This window comes from Bubalus bubalis, chromosome 3 (assembly GCF_019923935.1).
Source record: "Bubalus bubalis isolate 160015118507 breed Murrah chromosome 3, NDDB_SH_1, whole genome shotgun sequence".
NCBI lineage: Eukaryota > Metazoa > Chordata > Mammalia > Artiodactyla > Bovidae > Bubalus > Bubalus bubalis.
The window spans coordinates 47,324,074-47,347,360 of NC_059159.1; the positions used below are offsets into that span (position 1 = coordinate 47,324,074).

Here is a 23,287-nt window from a genome sequence, read left to right on the forward strand (position 1 = left end):
GACAGTTTGCTACACTAACTAAGATAAAGAGGAAAAAAGGCTCAAATAAATAAAATCAGAAATTAAAAAGAAAACATTGCAACAATACCACAGAAATGTGAAGGATTACATGGGACTACATAAACAATTTACACCAACAGATTAGAAAACATAAAGTCATGGGTAAATTCCTAGAAACGTGCAACCTACAAAAAAACAAATTATGAAGAAACAGAAAATCTGAACAGAACAATAATAAGTAAGGAGATTGAATCAGCAATCAAAAATCTTCTAGCAAAGAAAGATCCAGGACTAGAAGGTTTCCCTGATGATTTTTATCAAACATTTAAGGAAAAATGTTTTATCAAACATTTAAGGAAAAAACGTTTATCAAAACATTTACAAAAATGTTTTGTAAACTCTTCCAAAAGACCAAAAAGGAGGAAACATGCTAAAACTAATTTTATGAGGCCAGCATTACTTTGATATCAAAGCTGGATAAAAATATTACAAGAAAAAAAGACTACAAGCCCATGCTCCTGATAAATATGGATGCAAAAATTCTCAATAAAATATCCCAAGCTGAATTCAAGAGCACATTAAAAGGATTTTATACCACTATCAAGTGGAATTTAACCATTTAAGTGTGATTCAACATACACAAATCAATAAATATGATGCACCACATTAATAGAATGAAAGCTAAAAATCATACAATTCTCTCAATAGATGTAGAAAAAGCATTTGATGAAATACAAAATCCTTTCATAATAAAAACTCTCAACAAATGGGATATTAAAGGAATATACTTCAACATAATAAACGCTGTAGATGACATGTCCAGAGCAAACATCACACTCAGCAGTATAAGGTTAATAGCTAAAACAGTGGTCTTAAGACATGCTTGCAAATTATTTAACATGCCGTACATTTAGATATGTGGCCTGTGTTCTCTTCCCTGGCACCTGGGAGCCTAAAAGGAAAATGGGGAAATTCCTTGCATCTCCTTGACCTTGGTACCCTTATTTCCTTCCTTTTTCTACAGAAAGTGTTTTATTTCCAAAAAGCAGAAGCTTTAATATCAGCCAGAGGTCACATCTTGTGGTCTGACTGGGCGTAGCTCCCACCTTCCTTAGCACTCCCGACCTGAGAATAAAAACAGGCCACCGTCAAGTCACACTTTTCTCTTTAATTTCTTAACATCCTCCTCAGGACAAGGTGATGGCTCAGCAGATTTGTTACTCCATCTTGTGATTCATTCACAAAAATAAGGGCCTCTCACCCACTGACTGATTCCTTATTCTTATCTGTTCTCTATCAGAGACATGCAGAGTCACTGGAGGAACAGAGAGGCTGAGACCAATTCAGAAACCAGCAGCTGCCATGGTGAAGCTCAAGTCTTCACCCTCCAACAGAGTCCTTCTGGGTCAGCCGCCTTCAGCACCCAGGTGCTTGCTCAGCTGTGCAAACACCCCTCTTCTTCCCTCTGAAGCACATCACCCCCTCTCTGGGGCACGATGAGCCATTAGAGTAGATGGGTACTCACACTCTCACTTTAACAACTGCTTTTACAAGATCAGGAAAAGTCTGAGATGGGTAAGGAGTGAGCCTGATTGCACAGCTGCTCCTACGTAGAGCCTGGATGAGAATTCCAGCTGTGAACATAAAATTCAGCTCTTCCCAGTACAGTTCAGTTCAGTTCAGTCACTCAGTCATGTCCAACTCTTTGCGACCCCCAGGGACTGCAGTACACCAGGCTTCCCTGTCCATCACCAACTCCTGGAGCTTACTCAATTTCATGTCCACTCAGTCAGTGATGCCATCCAACTATTTCATCCTGTCATCCCCTTCTCCTCCTGCCTTCCATCTTTCCCAACATCAGAGTCTTTTCAAGTGTGTCAGCTCTTCGCATCAGGTGGCCAAAGTATTGGAGCTTCACCTTCAGCATCAGTCCTTCCAATGAATATTCAGGACTGATTTCCTTTAGGATGGACTGGTTGGACCTCCTTGCAGTCCAAGGGACTCTCAAGAGTCTTCTCCAACACCACAGTTCAAAAGCATCAATTCTTTGGCACTCAGCTTTCTTCACAGTCCAGCTCTCACATCCATACATGACCACTGGAAAAACCATAGCTTTGACTAGAAGGACATTTGTTGGCAAAGTAATGTCTCTGCTTTTTAATATGCTGCCTAGGTTGGTCATGAAGATCTTTTTTGTACAGTTCTTCTGTGTATTCTTGCCACCTCTTCTTAATATCTTCTGCTTCTGTTAGATCCATACCTTTTCTGTCCTTTACCGAACATTTGCATAAAATGTTCCCTTGGTATCTCTAATTTTCTTGAAGTGATCTCTAGTCATTCCCATTCTGTTGTTTTCCTCTATTTCTTTGCATTGATCGCTGAGGAAGGCTTTCTTATCTCTTCTTGCTATTCTCTGGAACTCTGCTTTCAGATGCTTATATCTTTCCTTTTCTCCTTTGCTTTTCACTTCTCTTCTTTTCACAGCTATTTGTAAGGACTCCTCAGACAGCCATTTTGCTTTTTTGCATTTCTTTTCCATGGGGATTGTCTTGATCCCTGTCTCCTGTACAATGTCATGAAGCTCAGTCCATAGTTCATCAGGCACTCTGTCTATCAGATCTAGTCCCTTAAATCTATTTCTCACTTCCACTGTATAATCATAAGGGATTTGATTTAGGTCATACCTGAATGGTCTAGTGGTTTTCCCTACTTTCTTCAATTTAAGTATGAATTTGGCAATAGGGAATTCATGATCTGAGCCACAGTCAGCTCCTGGTCTTGTTTTTGTTGACTGTATAGAGCTTCTGTGTCAAGAATATACAGAAGAACTGTACAAAAAAGATCTTTACAACCCAGATAATCACAATGGTGTGATCACTGACCTAGAGCTAGACGTTCTGGAATGTGAAGTCAAGAGGGCCTTAGAAAGCATCACTACAAACAAGCTAGTGGAGGTGATGGAATTCCAGTTGAGCTCTTTCAAATCCTGAAAGATGATGCTGTGAAAGTGCTGCACTCAATATGCCAGCAAATTGGGAAAACTCAGCAGTGACCACATGACTGGAAAAGGTCAGTTTTTGTTCCAATCCCAAAGAAAGGCAATGCAAAAGAATGCTCAAACTACCACACAACTGCACTCATCTCACATGCTAGTAAAGTAATGCTCAAAATTCTCCAAGCCAGGCTTCAGCAATACGTGAACCGTGAACTTCCAGTTGTTCAAGCTGGTTTTAGAAAAGGCAGAGGAACCAGAGATCAAATTGCCAACATCCGCTGGATCATAGAAAAAGCAAGAGAGTTCCAGAAAAACATCTATTCCTGCTTTATTGACTATGCCAAAGCCTTTGACTGTGTGGATCACAATAAACTGTGGAAAATTCTGAAAGAGATGGGAATATCAGACCACCTGACCTGCCTCTTGAGAAATCTGTATGCAGGTCAGGAAGCAACAGTTAGAATTGGACATGGAACAACAGACTGGTTCCAAATAGGAAAAGGAGTATGTCAAGGCTGTATATTGTCACCCTGCTTATTTAACTTCTCTGCAGAGTACATCATGAGAAATGCTGGGCTGGAAGAAGCATAAGCTGGAATCAAATTGCAGGGAGAATTATCAATAACCTCAGATATGCAGATGACACCACCCTTGTGGCAGAAAGTGAAGAGGAACTAAAAAGTCTCTTGATGAAAGTGAAAGAGGAGAGTGAAAAAGTTGGCTTAAAACTCAACATTCAGAAAACGAAGATCATGGCATCTGGTCCCATCACTTCATGGGGAATAGATGGGGAAACAGTGGAAACAGTGTCAGACTTTATTTTTTGGGGCTCCAAAATCACTGCAGATGGTGACTGCGGCCATGAAATTAAGAGATGCTTACTCCTTGGAAGGAAAGTTATGACCAACATAGATAGCAGATTGAAAAGCAGAGACATTACTTTGCCAACAAAGGTCCATCTAGTCAAGGCTATGGTTTTCCCAGTGGTCATGTATGGATGTGAGAGTTGGACTGTGAAGAAGGCTGAGCACCGAAGAACTGATGCTTTTGAACTGTGGTGTTGGAGAAGACTCTTGAGAGTCCCTTGGACTGCAAGGAGATCCAACCAGTCCATTCTGAAGGAGATCAGCCCTGGGATTTCTTTGGAAGGAATGATGCTAAAGCTGAAACTCCAGTTCTTTGGCCACCTCATGCGAAGAGTTGACTCATTGGAAAAGACCCTGATGCTGGTAGGGACTAGGGGCAGGAGGAGAAGGGGATGACAGAGGATGAGATGGCTGGATGGAATCACTGACTCGATGGACGTGAGTCTGAGTGAACTCCGGGAGTTGGTGATGGATAGGGAGGCCTGGTGTGCTGCGATTCATGGGGTCGCAAAGAGCTGGACACGACTGAGCGACTGAACTGAACTAGGATGTCATAACTTTTCTTCCAAGGAGGAATTGTCTTTTAATTTCATGGCTGTAGTCACTATCTGCAGTGATTTTGAAGCCCTCAAAAATGAAGCCTCTCACTGTTTCCATAATTTTCCCATCTATTTGCCATGAAGTGATTGGACCAGAAGCCATGATCTTAGTTTTCTAAAGAATGGTGAGTGTTTAACCAACTTTTTCACTCTCCTCTTTCACTTTCATTAAGAGGCTCCTTAGTTCTTCTTCACTTTCTGCTGTAAGGGTTGTGTCATCTACATATCTGGGGTTATTGATATTTCTCCCAGCAATCTTGATTCCAGCTTGTGCTTCATCCAGCCCAGCATTTCACATGATGTATTCTGCATATAAGTTAAATAAGCAGGATGACAATATACAGCCTTGATGTACTCCTTTCCCTATTTGGAACCAGTCTGTTGTTCCATGTCCAGTTCTAACTGTTGCTTCTTGACCTGCATACAGGTTTCTCAGGAGGCAGGGAAGGTGGTCTGGTATTTCCATCTCTTTCAGAATTTTCCACAGTTTGTTGTGATCCAAACAATCAAGGGCTTTGGCATAGTCAATAGAGCAGAAGTAGATGTTTTTTCTGGAACTCTCTTGCTTTTTTGATGATCCAACAGATGCTGGCAATTTTATCTCTGGTTCTTCTGCCTTTTCTAAATCCAGTTTGAACATCTGGAAGTTCATGGTTCACATACTGTTAAAGCTTGGTTTGGAGAATTTTGAGCATTACTTTACTAGCATGTGAGATGAGTACAACTGTATGGTAGTTTGAGCATTCTTTGGCATTGCCTTTCTTTGGGATTGGAACAAACACTGACCTTTTCCAGTCGTGTGGCCACTGCTGAGTTTTCCAAATTTGCTGGCATCTTGAGTGCGGCACTTTCACAGCATCATGTTTCAGGATTTGAAATAGCTCAACTGGAATTCCATCACCTCCACTAGCTTTGTTCATAGTGGTGTTTCCTAAGGCCCACTTGACTTTGCATTCCAGGATGTCTGGTTCTAGGTGAGTGATCCCACCATCGTGGTTATCTGGGTCATGAAGATCTTTTTTGTATAGTTCTTCTGTGTTTTCTTGTCACCTCTTCTTAATCTCTTCTGTTTCTGTTAGGTCCATACCATTTCTGTCCTTTATTGTGCCCATGAATATTTTCATGAAATGTTCCCTTGGTATCTCTAATTTTCTCGAAGAGATCTCTAGTCTTTCCCATTCTATTGTTTTCCTCTATTTCTTTGCATTGATCACTGAGGAAGGCTTTCTTATCTCTCCTTGCCTTTCTTTGTAATTCTGCATTTGTATACCGGCTTGGGAAACATGATCTCAGTGCAGTTATTACTGCGGCTCCTTTCAGCAGTGTTTGGGGACCAAAATATCAGAGAGGGGGCCTCTAGCAGTCGGTGTGCAGAATGTTTCCAGATATGTTGGAGGGCAGTGGAGGAGACCAGAATCTGAACTTAAGAGACACAGCTTCTGCAGAGGCAGTGGGTATCAAGAAAACTCGTGATGGAGCAGAGATTAGCTGGAGTCTAATAGGCGACCCAAAGCTGAGAGCCCCTGGCCCTAAAGAACTGTAATGTTCTATTTGTTCCTCCAAGCATGTCAGCCCAGACTTGTCATCAGTTTTTCTCCCACTTTATAGTCCATGCAAGTGAGACCAAAAGTTTAGGAACATCTGAAAGGGCAGAGTCACTGGATTTAGGATGAGCAATTTCCCTTTTCTTTGACTCCTCCTTCTATGATTTTCTATACTTTATAAGCAGAAAGATCACACACTAAATCACCTTTCTTTTGTTGTTTTACTGCAGAAGGAATTAATTGTTCAACCGCCTACTGCTCTACACTCACCAATAAGAAGATCCCTATCCAGAAGCTGGAGACCTACCGAAGAATTACCAGCAGCCAGTGTCCCTGGGAAGCTGTGATGTGAGTGGACCATGACCGCTCACATTCAGCCCTTGGTCCTGAGTTCTTCTCCTGTGCAGTGAACAGGATTCTTATCAGACTGAGTTGGAGATGCTTCAGATCATCTCTAACCCAATCCTTCCTTAGTGGCTCAGACAGTAAAAAAATCTGCCTGCAATGCAGGAGACCCAGGTTTGACCCAGGGTCAAGAAGATCCCCTGGAGAAGGGGATGGCTACCCATTCCAGTATTCTTGCCCTGGAGACTTCCATGGATAGAGGAGGCTGGCAGGCTACAGTTCATGGGGTAACAAAGAGTTGGACACGACTGAGTTTCTGATCTGATCTGAACCCAAGCCTAGAAATTTCCCCATGGGAAAACAGAATTCAAGAAAATAAAGGGACTTCCTCCTCTCAGATCCTGTCCAGCCATCGGTTCAGCTCTCAGTTCCTTGATGCAGAGACATGGTGGCTTCCCCTGGGCCGGCAAAAGCAGCTGCTTCTCCTGAGGCCCCTTCTTCCTCTTCCATCGCTGGGGCAGCCCCAGCACCCTGACTAATGGACCAGGCATGTTTCTTATAAGGTAGTGACACTCCCAGGCTGAACACGCAAGGTTCTCCACCTAACTGTGCCCTCCTATCCCCCACAGCTTCAAGGCCAAACTGGTCCAGGAGGCTTGTGCTGACCTCTAGCAAAAGTGTGTCCAGGATGCCAGGACAAGAAAACTCAAACTCTAAGCTTTGATACTCCTGCCTGCACTGAAGCCAAGCTGCCATCTGGGAAACAATTAATAGTTCCTATTCTTCCCCAAAGAATAGTCTAGTCTAGTCAAAGTTATGGTTTTTCCAGTAGTCATGAATGGATATGAGAGTTGGACCATAAAGAAACGTGAACACCAAAGAACCGATGCTTTTGTACTACTGTGTTGGAGAAGACTCCTGAGAGTCCCTTGGACAGCAAGGAGATCAAACCAGTCAATCCTAAAGGAAACCAGTCCTGAATATTCACTGGAAGGATTGATGCTAAAGCTGAAGCTTTGGCCACCTGATGCAAAAAGCTGACTCATTAGAAAAACACTGATTTGGGGAAAGATTGAAGGCAGGAGGAGAAGGGGATGACAGAGGATGAGATGGTTTGATGGTATCGCCAACTTGATGGACATGAGTTTATACAAGCTCTGGGAGTTGATGATGGACACGAAAGCCTGCATTCGGCAGTTCATGGGTTTGCAAAGTCAGACACAATTGAGAGACTGAACTGAACTGATTCTTCCCAAGATGTATTCTGAGATAATTTTATTACAATTCTAAAGAATGTGAGCTTTGTACAATTATTTGAATTGTATTTTTCTTAAGTAGCACCCTTTTTAAGAGTTGGTATTGTAGTTTAATATAACACGAAGTTAACTCCATTAATTACTTCAATAAAATGGGTTTTAAATGTAGACCCTTGGAAACATCCATCAGTACCCTGAAAACTGCAGGACACGCCTCTCCACTCTACCTCACTGATTTGCCATTAGAAACCTTAAATGTGTGGTACTGATTAGATATTCAACAGCAAAGAAGCTAATATCTTGTGTTGAAAAGATGGAGGTTCATGTTACAAAGAGTCAAAACTGTGAGGTCCTGTCTGTTGAAGTTGTAGCTTTAAGAACGAGTATGAAAAATATACATTAGTCATGTACTTTTGTCTGCACCTGTTAAAATATTGTAAGAAAGGGATGAGCTCAGGAAAGAATGGACTGATTTTAAATGAAATATAATTAAGTGCCCAAATCTTAGATCTGAGTTTATTGGGAAAACCATCTGTTCTGAGTTCCAAAAATTAAAAGAAGGAATTTAAGGGAGGAAAGTAAAAGGATTTCAGTAATAAAAATCAGGGGAAAAAAATTCTTATTTGGATGAAGTGACTTAGGGCAAAAATCAGATTGAAGCTGGAGCCTTGCCATTTCAGGCCCCATTAAGATCAAGGAGAGAGGGAGGAAGAGAGAGAGAGAAAGAGAGAGAGAGGGAGGGAGGAAAGCAGAAAACCGTTTAATAAGTTTATCTAGAAAGAAACATGGGCTGTGGTTACTGGCATATGAAACTGAGTGGGAAGGTATCAGCCTACTAAGTTATCAAGAGAATTATACTCTATCACCATAAAAACCATGACTGAATGATTGTGGACTGGAAAAAACAAAAAGAGAAGCCACTGACAGATCATTTTGATCTGTCAAAGAAGATCATGTCTCTCTATAACACCCACCTCAAAGGTGGCCAAGGGGAGTCCTTACAAGGGCAATCAGGAGCCAGGATCAGAAAGACAAAGGAGACTCTCCAGATTGCAGAATCGAGCCTCATCAAGGTGAGGGATTGATGAGTCCCTCTAACTTCTGCCTGAAGGACTGCAGAACTGCTACAGAATAATATCCACTGGCGTTCACCATCTTCCCCTTCATGAAAGAGGGTGTGGATGGCACGCAGCCTGTCCTCTGCGAACACAATGCATTGCATCAGGGGCAAATAGCTTGTCTTTTTAGTTCACAGGTCACTGGGCAAAGTATTGTTGTTGTTCACTTGCTCATTCATGTCCAACTCTTTGAGACCCCACGAACAAAAAAGTACTGGGTTGGCCGAAACATTCCTCCAGTTTTTAAGTAAAAATAAAAGACACTCTTCATTTTCAGCAAGAATTTTATTGAACAACATATTCACCATTTGTTCCACTATTTTCTGCCATTTTTCCCAAAGCTATTTATTTTTTTGAACAAAAAACTGTTCCAGGTGCCTTTTATAGTCTTCCAGGGACTGAAAGTTTTTCCATTAAGAGAATTTTGTAAAGATCAAAATAATGGAAACCTGAAGTTGCAGCATCTGAACTTTCGAGCCAAGCCGTAACAGTTTTTGCTTGATCATCAAAGAAACATGAGGTCATACGTCATCCCGATGGAAAATTATGCATTTTGTGTTGACTAATTACAAATGCTTTTCATCTAGTTCTGCTTTCCATTGGTCTAATTGGGTTTTGTTGTAATTAATTGTTTGGTTTTCCAGAAGTAGCTCTTAACAGAGGACTCCCTTCCAATTCCACCACATAAACATCACCTTCTTTGGATGAAGTCAGGACTTTGGTGTGGTTATTAGTGGTTCATTTTAGTTGCCCCACGATCTCTTCCATTCCACATTATTTTACAGTATCCACTTTTCATTTCCCATGACAATTTGCTTTAAAAACAGATTTTTTTTTTTTTATGTTTAAGTAGAAAATTGCACTTGGAAATACAGTCAAGAAGTTTTGTTTTGTTTTGTTTTTTTTCTGAACTTATGTGGAACCCAAACATCAAAGCAATGAACATAGCTAAGCTTGTGCAAATGATTTTCAGTGCTTGATTTGGATATTTGGAGTATATCAGCTATCTTCCACGTGGTATAACATTTGTTCTCAATTAATGTCTTGATTTGATCACTGTCAACTTCAACTGTTATACCCAATCATGGAGCATAGTTCAGCAAGAAATCTCTAGCATGAAACTTCAACAACAACTTTTGACATGTTCAACCAATCAGTCACAGCTGGAAACACCAGACCACCTGACCTGCCTCCTGAGAAATCTGTATGCAGGTCAAGAAGCAACAGTTAGAACTGGACATGTAACAACAGACTGGTTCAAAATTGGGAAAGGAGTACGTCAAGGCTGTATACTGTCACCCTGTTTGTTTAACTTCCATTCAGAGTACAGCATGCTAAATGCCAGGCTGGGTGAATCACAAACTGGAATCAAGATTGCCAGGAGAAATAGCAACAACCTCAGATACACAAATGATACCACTCTAAAGGCAAAAAGTAAAGAGGAACTAAAGAGCCTCTTGATGAGGGTGAAAGAGGAGAGTGAAAAAGCTGGCTTAAAACTCAACATTCAAAAACTTAAGAACATGGCAACCAGTCCCATCACTTCATGACAAATAGATGGGGAAAAGTGGAAACAGAGACAGATTTTATTTTCTTGGGCTCCAAAATCACTGCAGATGATGACTGCAGCCATGGAATTAAAAGATGTTTGCTCCTTGGAAGGAAAGCTATGATAAACCTAGACAGTGTATTAAAAAGCAGAGACATCACTTTGCCAACAAGGGTCCCTATAGTCAAAGCTATGGTTTTTCCAGTAGTCACGTATGGATGTAAGAGGTGGACATAAAGAAAGTTGAGCACCGAAGAACTGATGGTTTTGAACTGTGGTATTGGAGAAGACTCTTGAGAGTCCCTTGTACAGCACGTAAATCAAACCAGTCAATCCTAAAGAAAATCAGCTCTGAATATTCATTGGAAGGACTGATGCTGAAGCTGAAGTTCCAATACTTTTGCCACCTGAAATGAAGAGCTGACTCATTGGAAAAGACCCTGATTCTGGGAAAGATTGAGGCCAGGAGGAGAAGGGGGCAACAGAGGATGAGATGGCTAGATGGTATCACTGACTCAGTGGACATGAATTTAAGCAAATCACAGGAGATGGTGAAGGGCAGCATAGTTTGGCATGCTGCAGTCCATGGGGTAAAAAAGAGTCAGACATGATTTAGTGACTAAACAGTAGTCTTTTCCATACATTGAACTAATCTTCATGTACATTTTAGTTGTGCTTTTCTTTCTTGAAATAATAAACCATAGTATGCTGAAAATGTTTTTTCCCTTCCATCTTCAGTATTAAAATGGCTACACAAAAATTCACCAATTTTGATAAATATTTTTTAATGCACGCTGATAAGACAGCTGTCACAGTATAATCTAGCAAAATTGTTTCAAATGAAGTTAAAGGTAAGCAAACACTATTAGAATCGTCTTGTGGAAAAATCCAAATGAACTATCTGGTCAACCCAACAGCTCCATATCCTCATCTGGCGCAGAGGACCACCTGAAATCCAGAGGTCCTGACCATTTTGGTGGATGCAGTGACTATGTAGGACTTTGGGTTGTCTGTCTCAGGGGTAGGTTAATTGTGTTAACTGATGTTGAGAAAAAGTGAGCAAAGGACAACTATGATGAAAGCTATTAGCCCTCACCAAATTCATGTGCTCGTCTTCATTTCTCAGCCTCCTTTGCACTTAGACTAGAGCCATATAATAAGTGAAAGTCAACATGATGTAGACAGATGTGATACAAGCTGTGTCCATGTCTGGTTCTTTAAAACATCCTACACAATCTATCTGCTCTCTCTCCCCTTGCTTCAGTGAACTTGGAGGCTCCAGCTTCCAGATGGTGGCTGTAATTTACAAACCAGTTGTATCTCAGAGTCACTCCTCAGAAAAAAGCACTCTTGGCAAGATGTCCCAAACCAATATTGCTGTGACATAAACAGAAAATAAATATCTGTCGCAATAAGCTACTGAGATGTTCATAGTTGTTACTGTTGAAGCACAGGCTAGCTTTACTGTGACTAATGGCTCAAGGAAATACTTTCCGCATTCTATTGCTTCAGATTTATCCTTTGCACAAAAGATTAAAGTTGATTGCTCAAAAAAAGATTATATGTGATAACATAGCAAATGAGTCTTTTATATACCAAATTTTTAAATATCAGGTCTTTATTTTTATTTCTTTATTATAATTTTTATTGGGATATAGTTAATTTATAATGTGTTTAGTCTCAGGAGTACAGCAAACTGAATCTGTTATATCTATATCTATATATATGCATATGCATTTGCATGTGTACTCGCTCAGTTGCTTCAGTCATGTCTGACTCTTTGTAACCCTATGGACTGTAGCCCACCAGGCTCCTCTGTCCTTGGGATTCTCCAGGCAAGAATACTGAAATAGGTTGCCATGCTCTCCTCCAGGGGATCTTCCCGATCCAAGAATTCAACCTGCATCTCCTGCGTCTTCTGAGTTGCTGGTAGATTCTTTACCCACTGAGCCACCTGGGAAGCTTGTATATACATATGTGTGTATACGCATATCAGTTCAGTTCAGTCGCTCAGTCATGTCCGACTCTTTGCAACCCCATGAATCGCAGCACGCCAGGCCTCCCTGTCCATCACCAACTCCCAGAGTTCACTCAGACTCATGTCCATCAAGTCGGTGATGCCTTCCGGCCATCTCATCCTCTGTCGTCCCTTTCTCCTCCTGCCCCCAATCCCTCCCAGCATCAGAGTCTTTTCCAATGAGTCAGCTCTTCGCATGAAGTGGCCAGAGAACTGGAGTTTCAGCTTTAGCATCATTCCTTCCAAAGAAATCCCAGGGCTGATCTCCTTCAGAATGGACTGGTTGGATCTCCTTGCAGTCCAAGGGACTCTCAAGAGTCTTCTCCAACACCACAGTTCAAAAGCATCAATTCTTTGGCACTCAGCCTTCTTCACAGTCCAACTCTCACATCCATACATGACCACAGGAAAAACCATAGCCTGGATTAGACGGACCTTTGTTGGCAAAGTAATGTCTCTGCTTTTGAATATGCTATCTAGGTTGGGCATAACTTTCCTTCCAAGGAGTAAGCGTCTTTTAATTTCATGGCTGCAATCACCATCTGAAGTGATTTTGGAGCCCAGAAAAATAAAGTCTGACACTGTTTCCACTGTTTCCCCATCTATTTGCCATGAAGTGATGGGACCAGATGCCATGATCTTCATTTTCTGAATGTTGAGCTTTAAGCCAACCTTTTCACTCTCCTCTTTCACTTTCATCAAGAGACTTTTTACATATATACATATGTGTGTATATGCATATACATATATACATACACACATATATCCACTCTTTTTAAGATTCTTTTCCCATATAAGCCATTACAGAACATTGAGTAGAGTTAGTTCCCTGTGCTGTACAGTAAGACTTTATTAGTTATCTATTTTATATATAGCAGTGTATACATGTCAATCTTCTAATTTATCCCTCTCCCTTCTTACCTCTCAGTAACCATAATGTAACTTTCTACATCAATAACTTTATTTCTCTTTTGTAGATAAGTTCACTTATAGCTTTTTTTTAGATTCCACATATAAGTGGCATCATATGATATTTGTCTTTCTTGGACTGACTTACTTCACTCAGTACAACAATCTCTAGGTCTACCTATGTTGCTGCAAATGGTATTATTTCATCCTTTTATGGCTCAGTAATATTCCATTGTACATATGTAACACATCCTCTTTATCCATTCCCGTATTGATGGACATTTAGGTTGCTTCCATGCCCTGGCTATTATGCATAGTACTGCAGTGAATATTGAGGTGCCTTCATCTTTTCAAATTATGGTTTTCTCCAGATTATATGTCTGGGAATGGGATTACTCGTTCATAGCTTGATTTTTAGTTTTCTAAGGAATCTCATACTGTTCTCCATAGTGCCTGTACCATTTACATTCCCACCAACAGTGGAAGACGATTCCCTTTTCTCCAAACCCTCCTCGGCATTTATTATTTGTGGATTTTTTGATGATGGCCATTCTGACCAGTGTGAGGTCACTAAGGAAACAATCTCATTTACCATAGCATCAAAAAGAATAAAATACCTAGGAATAAACCTACCTAAAGAGGAAAAAGAAAACTATAAGATACTGATTAAAAAAATAAAAGATGACACAAACAGATGGAAAGATATACCATGCTCTTGGATTAGAAGAATCAATATTGTAAAAATAGCTATATTACCCAAAGCAATCTACAGATTCAAGCAATCCTTATCAAATTACCATTGACATTTTTCACAGAAATAGAACAAAAAAATATTTATAGTTTTTGTGGAAACATAAAAGATCACAAAGAGCTAAAGAGCTAAAGAGCTAAAGCAATCTTGAGAAAGAAAAATGGAACTGGAAGAATTAGGCTCCCCGACTTCCGACTATACCTACAAAGCCACAGTCCTCAAAACACTGCGGTAATTCCGGCACAAAACCAGAAACATAGATCAGTGGAAGAGGACAGAACCAGAAACACAGATCAGTGGAAGAGGACAGAAAGTCCAGATAAACCCACACACCTACGGTCACCTAACCCATGATAAAGTAGGCAAGAATATACAATAGAGAAAAGACAGTCTCTTTGATAAATGGTGCTGGGAAAACTGAGCAGTTACATGTAAAAGACTGAAATTAAAATATACCCTAACATCACACAAAATAAACTCAAAATGGATTAAAGACGTAACTCTAAGGCCTGATACTGTAAAACCTTTAGTATAAAACATGGGCAGAACACTCTCTGACATAAGTCACAGCAAGATCTTTTTCAATTCCCCTCCTAGAATAATGAAAATAAAAACAAAAATAAATAAATGGGGCCTAATTAAACTTAAAATCTTTTGCATAGCAAAAAAAACCATAAGCAAAATGAAAAGACAACTCTTAGAATGGAAAATATTTGCAGATGAAGTAACCAAGAAAGGATTAATCACCAAAATACTGAGCTCATGCAGCTCAATATATAAAAAAAAAATAAAAAACAATAGACCCAATTAAAACATGTGCAAAAGATCTAAATAGACATTTCTCCAAAGAAGGCATACACATGATTTAAAATCACATGAAAAGATGTTCAACATCAGTAATTATTAGAGAAATACAAATCAAAATATAAGGTTTTTATATAAAAGGCTTTTTTTTTAGGGCAAATTTTTATAAATAATTTCACAGTAAAGGAAGTCACTTGAATTCCATAAGTCTCTGTTTTCTCCTCTTTAAAATGAACTTAATTTGAATACCTACCTCATATATTTGCTGGGAGGATTCAGTGAGTCAACCCACATGAAGTGAAATAATATGGCAGCTTGAATAGATTATAGAAGTTAGCATTGTTATTGAAAACTTACTATTTTTTAGACATGTTAGACTTTATATATTAACATATACTCCTAACATTTTATACTAACATTTTCCTCCAAAAGTGCACACTTGGTCTCAGTGACCCTTGAGAAAGAGAGGTGTGTGCATGCGTGCTAAGTCGATTCAGTTGTGTCTGACTCTTTGTAACTCTATGGACTGTAGCCCACCAGGCTCCTCTGTCCATGGGATTGTCTAGGCAAGAATACTGGCGTGGGTTGCCATGCCTTCCTCCATGGGAGTGTCCTGACCCAGGGACCAAGTTTGCGTCTCTGATGTCTCCTGCATTGGCAGGCTCTTTACCACTAGTGCCACCTGGGAAGCCCCAAGAAAGAGAGGTAGCAGACCCTGCTTTGCACCTGGGAAAACCAGGGTCCAAGGGCTTTGTTATGGTGCAATCGTCACCAGACAGGTTCTAGAATCAGTTCAGCCTAAAACACACCACCTTGCCTTAGGGATTTTGTTACTGGTTTCCAAGCCTCAGGTCTCTATATTCTTTTTTCTTTTTTTTTTGGAATAAAATGAAAGTTCACTTCTAGGAGCCTGGTGGGCTAGTCCATAGCTTCACAAAGAGTCGGACATGACTGAAATGACTTAGCGCACACGCACAATGTCTCTCAATTCTGTGTAGAACTTTGCATTATTAGAGGAACTATGGAACAGAACTGCAAAACAAAGAGTCCTGATTCGCAGGATCCTTGCCCACTGATCATCCATCATTCTTTGGAAAACACTCAGGATAGAAATGGCAATCCACTCCAGTATTCTTGCCTGGAGAATTCCATGGACAGAGAAGCTGGGAGGGCTATAGTCCATGGGGTCACAGAGCTGGGCATGGCTGAGTGACTAACGCACACACACGGGAAGCTAAGATTTCCCAATGACGGGGGCAAGCGGAACCCATGCCCTGCCCATCACTCAGAATCATTCCTGACCAAGGCCCCGCATCTATCAGGCTCCAGGCCAGAGGCAAGTATCAGATCCAGCTTAAGTCACTGCTGAGTGTTAGTTCCAAGGAAGAGAGACACAGCAGCCAATGAAGCTGCCTCCACTTGTAAGAGAGCCAGGCAGCTGGAAGGAACAGCTGCTGAACTTCAATGATTTGCGATTTTGGTTTATTTATTCCTACTGAGGTTTCTCTGATTCAGATGCAATCCAAACCTTTGGATGGAAACACAAAAATGTAAAGTCATTTGCTCATAGGGCCCTCAAAACACCCAGGAGAGTTCTAAAACTATTCCTATTAAGGACACATAAGCGCTCAGCTGCATCTGCCACACACCTTTAGAGGTCAGGAATGTTCCCAACTTGTTATACTGACACAGCTTTGCAGACCTCACATCCTCCACATGTGTAACTCAGGCATCCCTTAGGGTAACATGCTTTTAATTGGAAGCAGTTGGGAAATTTGGGGAGAAGACATGGAGGAGGCCATTTGGCCAGCCTCGGGGCCCTTTTCTAGCACCCAGTGGCTAACAAAATCTGACCTATTTCTTAATATATGAATTTCTACTTACTGATTAACACAGTAATCACTGCACTGGGGTGGCTCAGCTGGTAAAGAATCTGCCTGCAATGCAGGGGACCTGGGTTTGATCCCTGGGTTGGGAAGATCCCCTGGAGAAGGGAAAGGCCACCCACTCCAGTATTCTGGCCTGGAGAATTCCATTGGCTACAGTCCATGGGGTCACAAAGAGTTAGACATAACTGAGGGACTTTCACTTCACTTTTATTATATTACATTATATATATATATATATATATAGCCATTATATATGTATAAGCCATATATATATATATATATATATATATATATATATAGCTTCTCAAGTGGCGCTAGTCACAAAGAACCTGACTGCCAATGAAGGAGACATGAGAGATGCAGGTTTGATCTCTGGTTTGGGAAGATCCCCCAGAGGAGGGCATGGCAACCCACTTAGATATTCTTGCCTGGAGAATCCCAGGGACAGAGGAGCCTGGCAGACTGCAGTCCATAGGGTTGCACAGAGTCAGACACGGCTGAAGCAACTTAGCCTGTATATATATATATATATATATATATATATATATATATATATATTCATTTATTTCACACAATGATCCTCTAAGATAGGCATAGTTAGTATTTCCATTTTAACGTAGCAGAGATTGGCTAGTAAGTTGTCCATGGTATCAAAGCTAATTAGTGGTAGAAAGTGAAAGTGAAATAGTTCAGTTGTGTCCAACTGTGCGACCCCATGGACTATACAGTCCATGGAATTCTCCAGGCCAGAATACTGGAGTGGGTAGCCTTTCCCTTCTCCACGGGATCTTCCCAACCCAGGGATTGAACCCAGGTCTCCCGCATCGTGGGCAGATTCATTTCCAGCTGAACCACCAGGGAAGCCCATTAGTGGCAAAGCCATCAGGATCCTGATTTCAGAGTCTACACCAGACCACCTCATCCAGAGCTGAGCAGGAAAGAACAAGGAAGATCCAAATTTCCTGGTCTCTATTTGGTCTCTTTATAAGTAATTGGTCTCCAATTACTTTAGATGGGAGCTTAGAGACCATGCAGGCCAGTAAGGGGACTCTCTTAATCTTGTGCCCATGATGGACAAGACCAGTCAGCCACATCACTGCTATCTACTAATGCAAGGCAAGTTCTCAGAGTCCTTCTCAATACACCTCTCTGTGTAACTGTACAAATTTGATACATGAGTGTAAAGGAAAAGCCTGCAAACAGCCTTGCAATGACGCCATATCACTATTCAGTTCTGTATTCACCACAGTGACCCCATTAAAGACTCTAATTAAGGACTTCATTAAAGACCCCACTAATGATGACTTCCCCGTACACCATCTTCTACTAGGGAGCATAATGCTTTGCCTGAAGAAGATACACATGGGTTCTTGTCTCCCTTTTCTCTTTGGTGTTTTTAGCCATCAGGCACCTTGTCTGCAATGTGCGCTCAGGGAGTGATAGGAACTAGATGGCTGGTTTTTCAAATGTGTTCCTTGAATCCTTGGGGTAGGATGGCATGTTGTTTTTGTCATTTAGTCACTAAATGTGTCCGACTCTTTTGCAACCCCATAGACTGTAGCCTGCCAGGATCCTCTGCCCATGAGATTTTCCAGGCAAGAATAACTGGAGTGGGTTGTCATTTCCTTCTCCAGGGAATCTTCCTGATCCAGGGATTGAACCTGCATCTCCTGCATTGGCAGGTGGATCATTGGCAGGTGGATTCTTTACCACTGAGCCACCAGGGAAGCCCTGTGAGGGCAGGGGGTCACCTATTCTGCTTCCAACAGAACCTATCCATGACAGCATATTTGATGAACAGGATTTGGCTATTTGATTTCAATTGGCAAAGGCTTTAGCAGCTAAGTAAATAGTTTAGAAATGCACAGGAACCTCCATACTGTTTTCTATAGAGCACACACCAATTTCCACACCCCCCAAGAGTGTACAGAGATTCCCTTTTCTCCACATCTCAACAACACTGTGTCTTGTCTTTTTGATAAAAAGCCATCCTAACAGGTATGGACTGATATCTCATTATGGTTTTGACCTGCATTTCTGGGGTGGTGGTTGTCAAAGTGTACAAACATTCAGTTTAAGATGAATGAATTCTGGGGGTCTAAGGCACAGCAAGGTGACTCAAGTTAATAACACTATATTATATACTTGAATATAATGTGGTTTTGAAGAAGACTCTTGAGAGTCCCTTGGACAGCAAGGAGATCAAACCAGTCAATCCCTAAAGGAAATCAACCTTAAATATGCATTGGAAGGACTGATGCTGAAGCTGAAGCTCCAATACTTTGGCCACCAGATGCGAACAGCTGACTCACAGGAAAAGACCTTGATCCTGGGAAAGACTGAAGGCAAAAGGAGAAGAGGGCAGCAGAGGATGAGATGGTTGGATGGCATTACCGATTTAATGGATGTGAACTTGGGCAAACTCTGGGAGATGAGGGACAGAGAGGCCTGGAATGCTGCAGTCCATGGGGTTACAAAGACTTGGACACAACCTAGAGACTGAGCAATAACATCAACAATATACTTAAAATCTGCTAAGAGAGTAGATCATAAGTGTTCTCACCACACACCCCCCACCCAAGAAAAGTAACTATGTGTGATGATGGAGGTGATGGATGCATGAGTTAACTTGGTTGCAATAATCATTTCCTAGTGCATATAAATGTCAAACCATCGCATTGTACACCTTCAATACATAACAGTCTTTATTTGTCAAATATTCCTCAATAAAGCTGAGTACAGACTGCACAGGAATAGGAACTCTTCAGTTCTGATGTTCTATGACACTAAATTATCAAGGACTAAGATTCTCTGACTGCTAGATTGAATTATGGGGGTGAGATTCTCATGTGCTACAGTTTATGGGTTCCCAGAGACCTGGAAATGTTCAGAGTAGCTGAGATCTCCTGCATTTGGATGGAAGCCTAGCAGAAGTCTTAGTGCCCCTTTCTAACCTTCAAAATCCTAAAGACCACCACATGAACATAGGAACCAGAGAAGGTACTTGAATCTCCTTGTCTCTTCATGCCCTCGGTCTCTTGGATTCTTTTTCCACTGCATAAGGTTCATTTCAGGGAAAGCTGCTGCTGCTGCTGCTAAGTTGCTTCAGTTGTGTCCGACTCTGTGCGACCCCAGAGACAGCAGCCCACCAGGCTCCGCCGTCCCTGGGATTCTCCAGGCAAGAACACTGGAGTAGGTTACCATTTCCTTCTCCAATGCATGAAAGTGAAAAGTGAAAGTGAAGTCGCTCAGTCGTGTCCGACTCCTAGAGACCCCATGGACTGCAGCCCACCAGGCTCCTCCGTCCATGGGATTTTCCAGGCAAGAGTACTGGAGTGGGGTGCCATTGCCTTCTCTGTCAGAGAAAGCAGAGCTTTGTAAAAATGACCCTCTAGATTACCATCTGTTCTCAGTCATTGCACAAACACGGGTTAATTGAAAAAAAAAATGTGTCAAGTCCCCACCCCCTAGTTTACCTTTTCTGTCCTGTTAACTTGCTGGAATATGTTGACAGCAATTTAGGACCTGCCTTCGTTATGATTCATTCATGACCCTGGCCAGGCAAAAGCTTCCCTGTATGCTCCCACAGACACTGCACTGTCTTTAAAAGGCACACAGAGCAGCCAGAGCTGCCGAGAGGCTGAGACAAACTCAGGAACTGGCAGCTCTCAAGCTGAAGCCGGCAACCTCGCCCCTCGACATGAAGGTCTCTGCAGTGCTCCTGTGTCTGCTGCTCACAGCCACCCTCTGCAGCATCCAGGTGTTGGCTCAGCCAGGTAAACTCCTCTCTTTGCGGGAAAACTGATCACTGCCTTCACTGTCAGATCAGCAAGAATCTTCAGAGACTTGCTGCGAACTCCCTCATTTTAAAGATGGGAAAACAGGTTTCATGAGTGGACAAGAAGAGCCTCAACCTCACAATCAGAGCAAGAGACAGAACTAGAAACCCAGGCCACTAAACTGGTCCCCCTGTTCTTTCCTGACATGAACATTGAGAGCAATGTTGTGTCCATCCATGATCTGGGTGCCCTCGCTTTTTTGAGGATGGGGCCACATGAGAGAATGACTTCTCTTACTAGGGGCATAGAGGGGGTTTTTGTCCGTGATGGAGAGAAAAAAAAAATCTTTTGATTGTACACCCCAGATTGTTACTGGACTCCAAGACAGCTTTTAAGATCAATGGTTACAGGAAGGGCATGAGGTCTCAGGGGAATTTCTCAAGGTGATGTGTTTTGATTCTGTTTGGGAAAAATATCTATATGTTTGTACATAACTCATGTTTTCACCCTCTGATGACTTAGATTTACTGTATGTATCAGTCTGAATACGGCAATGCGTACTGGGGTAACAAGCAAACCGAAATTATCAGTGGCTTAACACAACAAAGGTTAATTTTCTTACCTATACTGAACATCGATAATGTATTGGCTAGAGCTTCGACTTCATATACTCAGGATTCTGGATGGATGGAGCAACTGATGGGAATATTACTGCTTAGTGTAATGAAAGAAAAGAAAGATCTCAAAGGTCTTGCACTGGCAATTACAAAAACTAGCTTAGAAATGGCATTTGTCACTTCATCTCCTCACTTTTGGGGCAAAATTAGTTAATGATTCTAATCAACCAAGAGTGGCAGAGAAATGCGAGTCTACCATGTGTCCAGAAAGCAGAGAATGGAGAATATCTGGTGAATGGTATTATGACTTTGACACAGCTACGTAACTCTTTGTAAAGAGAAAGTTGGAGTGTATGGCATTGACCAAGCTTTTTCCAAATCCTTGCCTGTAACAATGGGTCTCTATTGCATAGCTGGGGACACCTATCAATGGCAGAGGTACAGGATCTCAGAGCAGACAGATTCTGCCTCCATCTCTTACATTTCTTTGCCTTCTCTTAAATTTCCTTCCTTATAAAATCAGGCTTAACAATTGTCTACATATCATTAGTGCTCATGCTTTCTGTTCACTTCTCCCCCAATTCAGCTTCTATTCCAACCATCTGCTGCTTTAATATGTCTAAAAAGAAGATCTCCATTCAGCGACTGCAGAGCTACAGAAAAATCACGAGCAGCAAATGTCCTCAGAAAGCTGTGATGTAAGTAGACAAAGCTTACCCTCTCCCAGTCCCAAACTTCATTTCTGGGGGAGAGAGTTCTTGAAGCAACACTAGAGCTACCTGGAACTCTGCACTTAGTTTCATCTCTGTAATCCAATCCATGAGTTTTCACAACAGGAAATTTTCACTCTAGCTCTCTATGTGGATGTTTGTTCAGATCATCCCAGTTCCTTTGAGTCAAGAGCAAGGATGGTTCCACTGATTCATCACGAGCAGCCACTCACCATCAGCATCCCACCCTTCCTCTCTCCCCTCCCCTGCTCCCTCTGCAGGCCCTTTATCCCATGGCAGATGGTTCTGGAAGGTTTAGGATTAAACAAGCACACTTTTCAAAGAGGATCCTTAATATTTTCTTCTCTCCCACAGATTCAACACCAAACAGAACAAGAAAATCTGTGTTGATCCCCAGGAGAAGTGGGTCCAGAATGCCATGGAGTACCTGAACCAAAAATCCCAAACTTTAAAGTCATAAATATTCACCTTTTAAAAAAAAAATATTCACCTTTTAAAGAGCCTCAAAAGGCTTGGTTCACTTTTCGGTTCTTCCTAAGATGTATTCTGAGATAATCACAACTTCATTCTAAAAGTAATGGCTTTTATTTAATAATGAAACATGCATGTTTTATTTAAAACATACTCCATTTAAGTTATTAAAGCTTTTAAAAGTTCTCCACCATTAATTTTTTGCTATTTTTAAAATGGAAAGCTTTGGTTGGCTCCCTTTCCTTCAGTGAACCCCAATTTAATCCCCTGCAAAGGATGAGGAATGTTGTCTCTTTCCCCCTTACCTCCCTGGAATCTTGTAAGGGTCCTGGCAAGGATCATCAAAAGGACAGTGTTTTGTATTTTTAAGAAGATGTCGCTCAAGGAAAGAGTGGGATGAATTGAGAGAATAGCATGGAAACATGTACATTACCATATGCAAAATAGATAGCAAGTGAGAATTTGCTGTGTAGAACAGGGAACTCAACCCAGGGTTCTGTGACAACCTAGAGGGGTATGATGGGCTGGGAGACGGGAGGGGAGTTCAGGACGGAGGGGGCATGTGTATACCTGTGGCTGATTCATGTTGATGTGTGACAGAGGCCAACACAGTATTGTAGAACAATCATCCTCCAATCATTGCATTTTGTTCTATATTTCTCAATATTCTACAATGATAATCTCTGATAATTAAAAAAAAAAAGAAGAAGACATCACTCTTGTAAAGCAAAGGTTTATGAGACTCATAAATGTTAAATGGAAATGCATGTTATTTTAGGAATTTATAAAAATACATTTTTATTACATTCTGTGGTTGTACTTTTTGTGGGGAACCCACATTGATCTGGGAGGGAGAAAGATAGGAGAAGGGATGAGAGGTATGGTTATGGAGGGGGGACTGTGTTCCTGAGACATGGTCTTTTGGTGCTGCTGATTTTGAATGAGATTCAGGGCAGGAGGTGGGGTTGGGTGTGAAACAGAGACAACCAGACAAAACCTTTCCATCCCTCTACTTCCCAGTCTCCCAGAGAGGTTTCCCAGACCCCT

The 23,287-nt window shown here is 41.4% G+C and overlaps 1 protein-coding gene across 1 annotated transcript; it reads left to right on the forward strand.

Moving 5' to 3' along the window:
• The first annotated feature begins 20,195 nt into the window (after positions 1-20,195).
• Positions 20,196-23,046, forward strand: LOC102408655 (eotaxin). The gene is made up of 3 exons (XM_006058305.4): positions 20,196-20,418; positions 21,625-21,736; positions 22,124-23,046. Exons 1-3 carry the CDS (start codon positions 20,343-20,345, stop codon positions 22,227-22,229), a joined length of 294 nt encoding a protein of 97 aa, XP_006058367.2. The 5' UTR covers positions 20,196-20,342; the 3' UTR covers positions 22,230-23,046.
• The last annotated feature ends 241 nt before the right edge of the window (positions 23,047-23,287 follow it).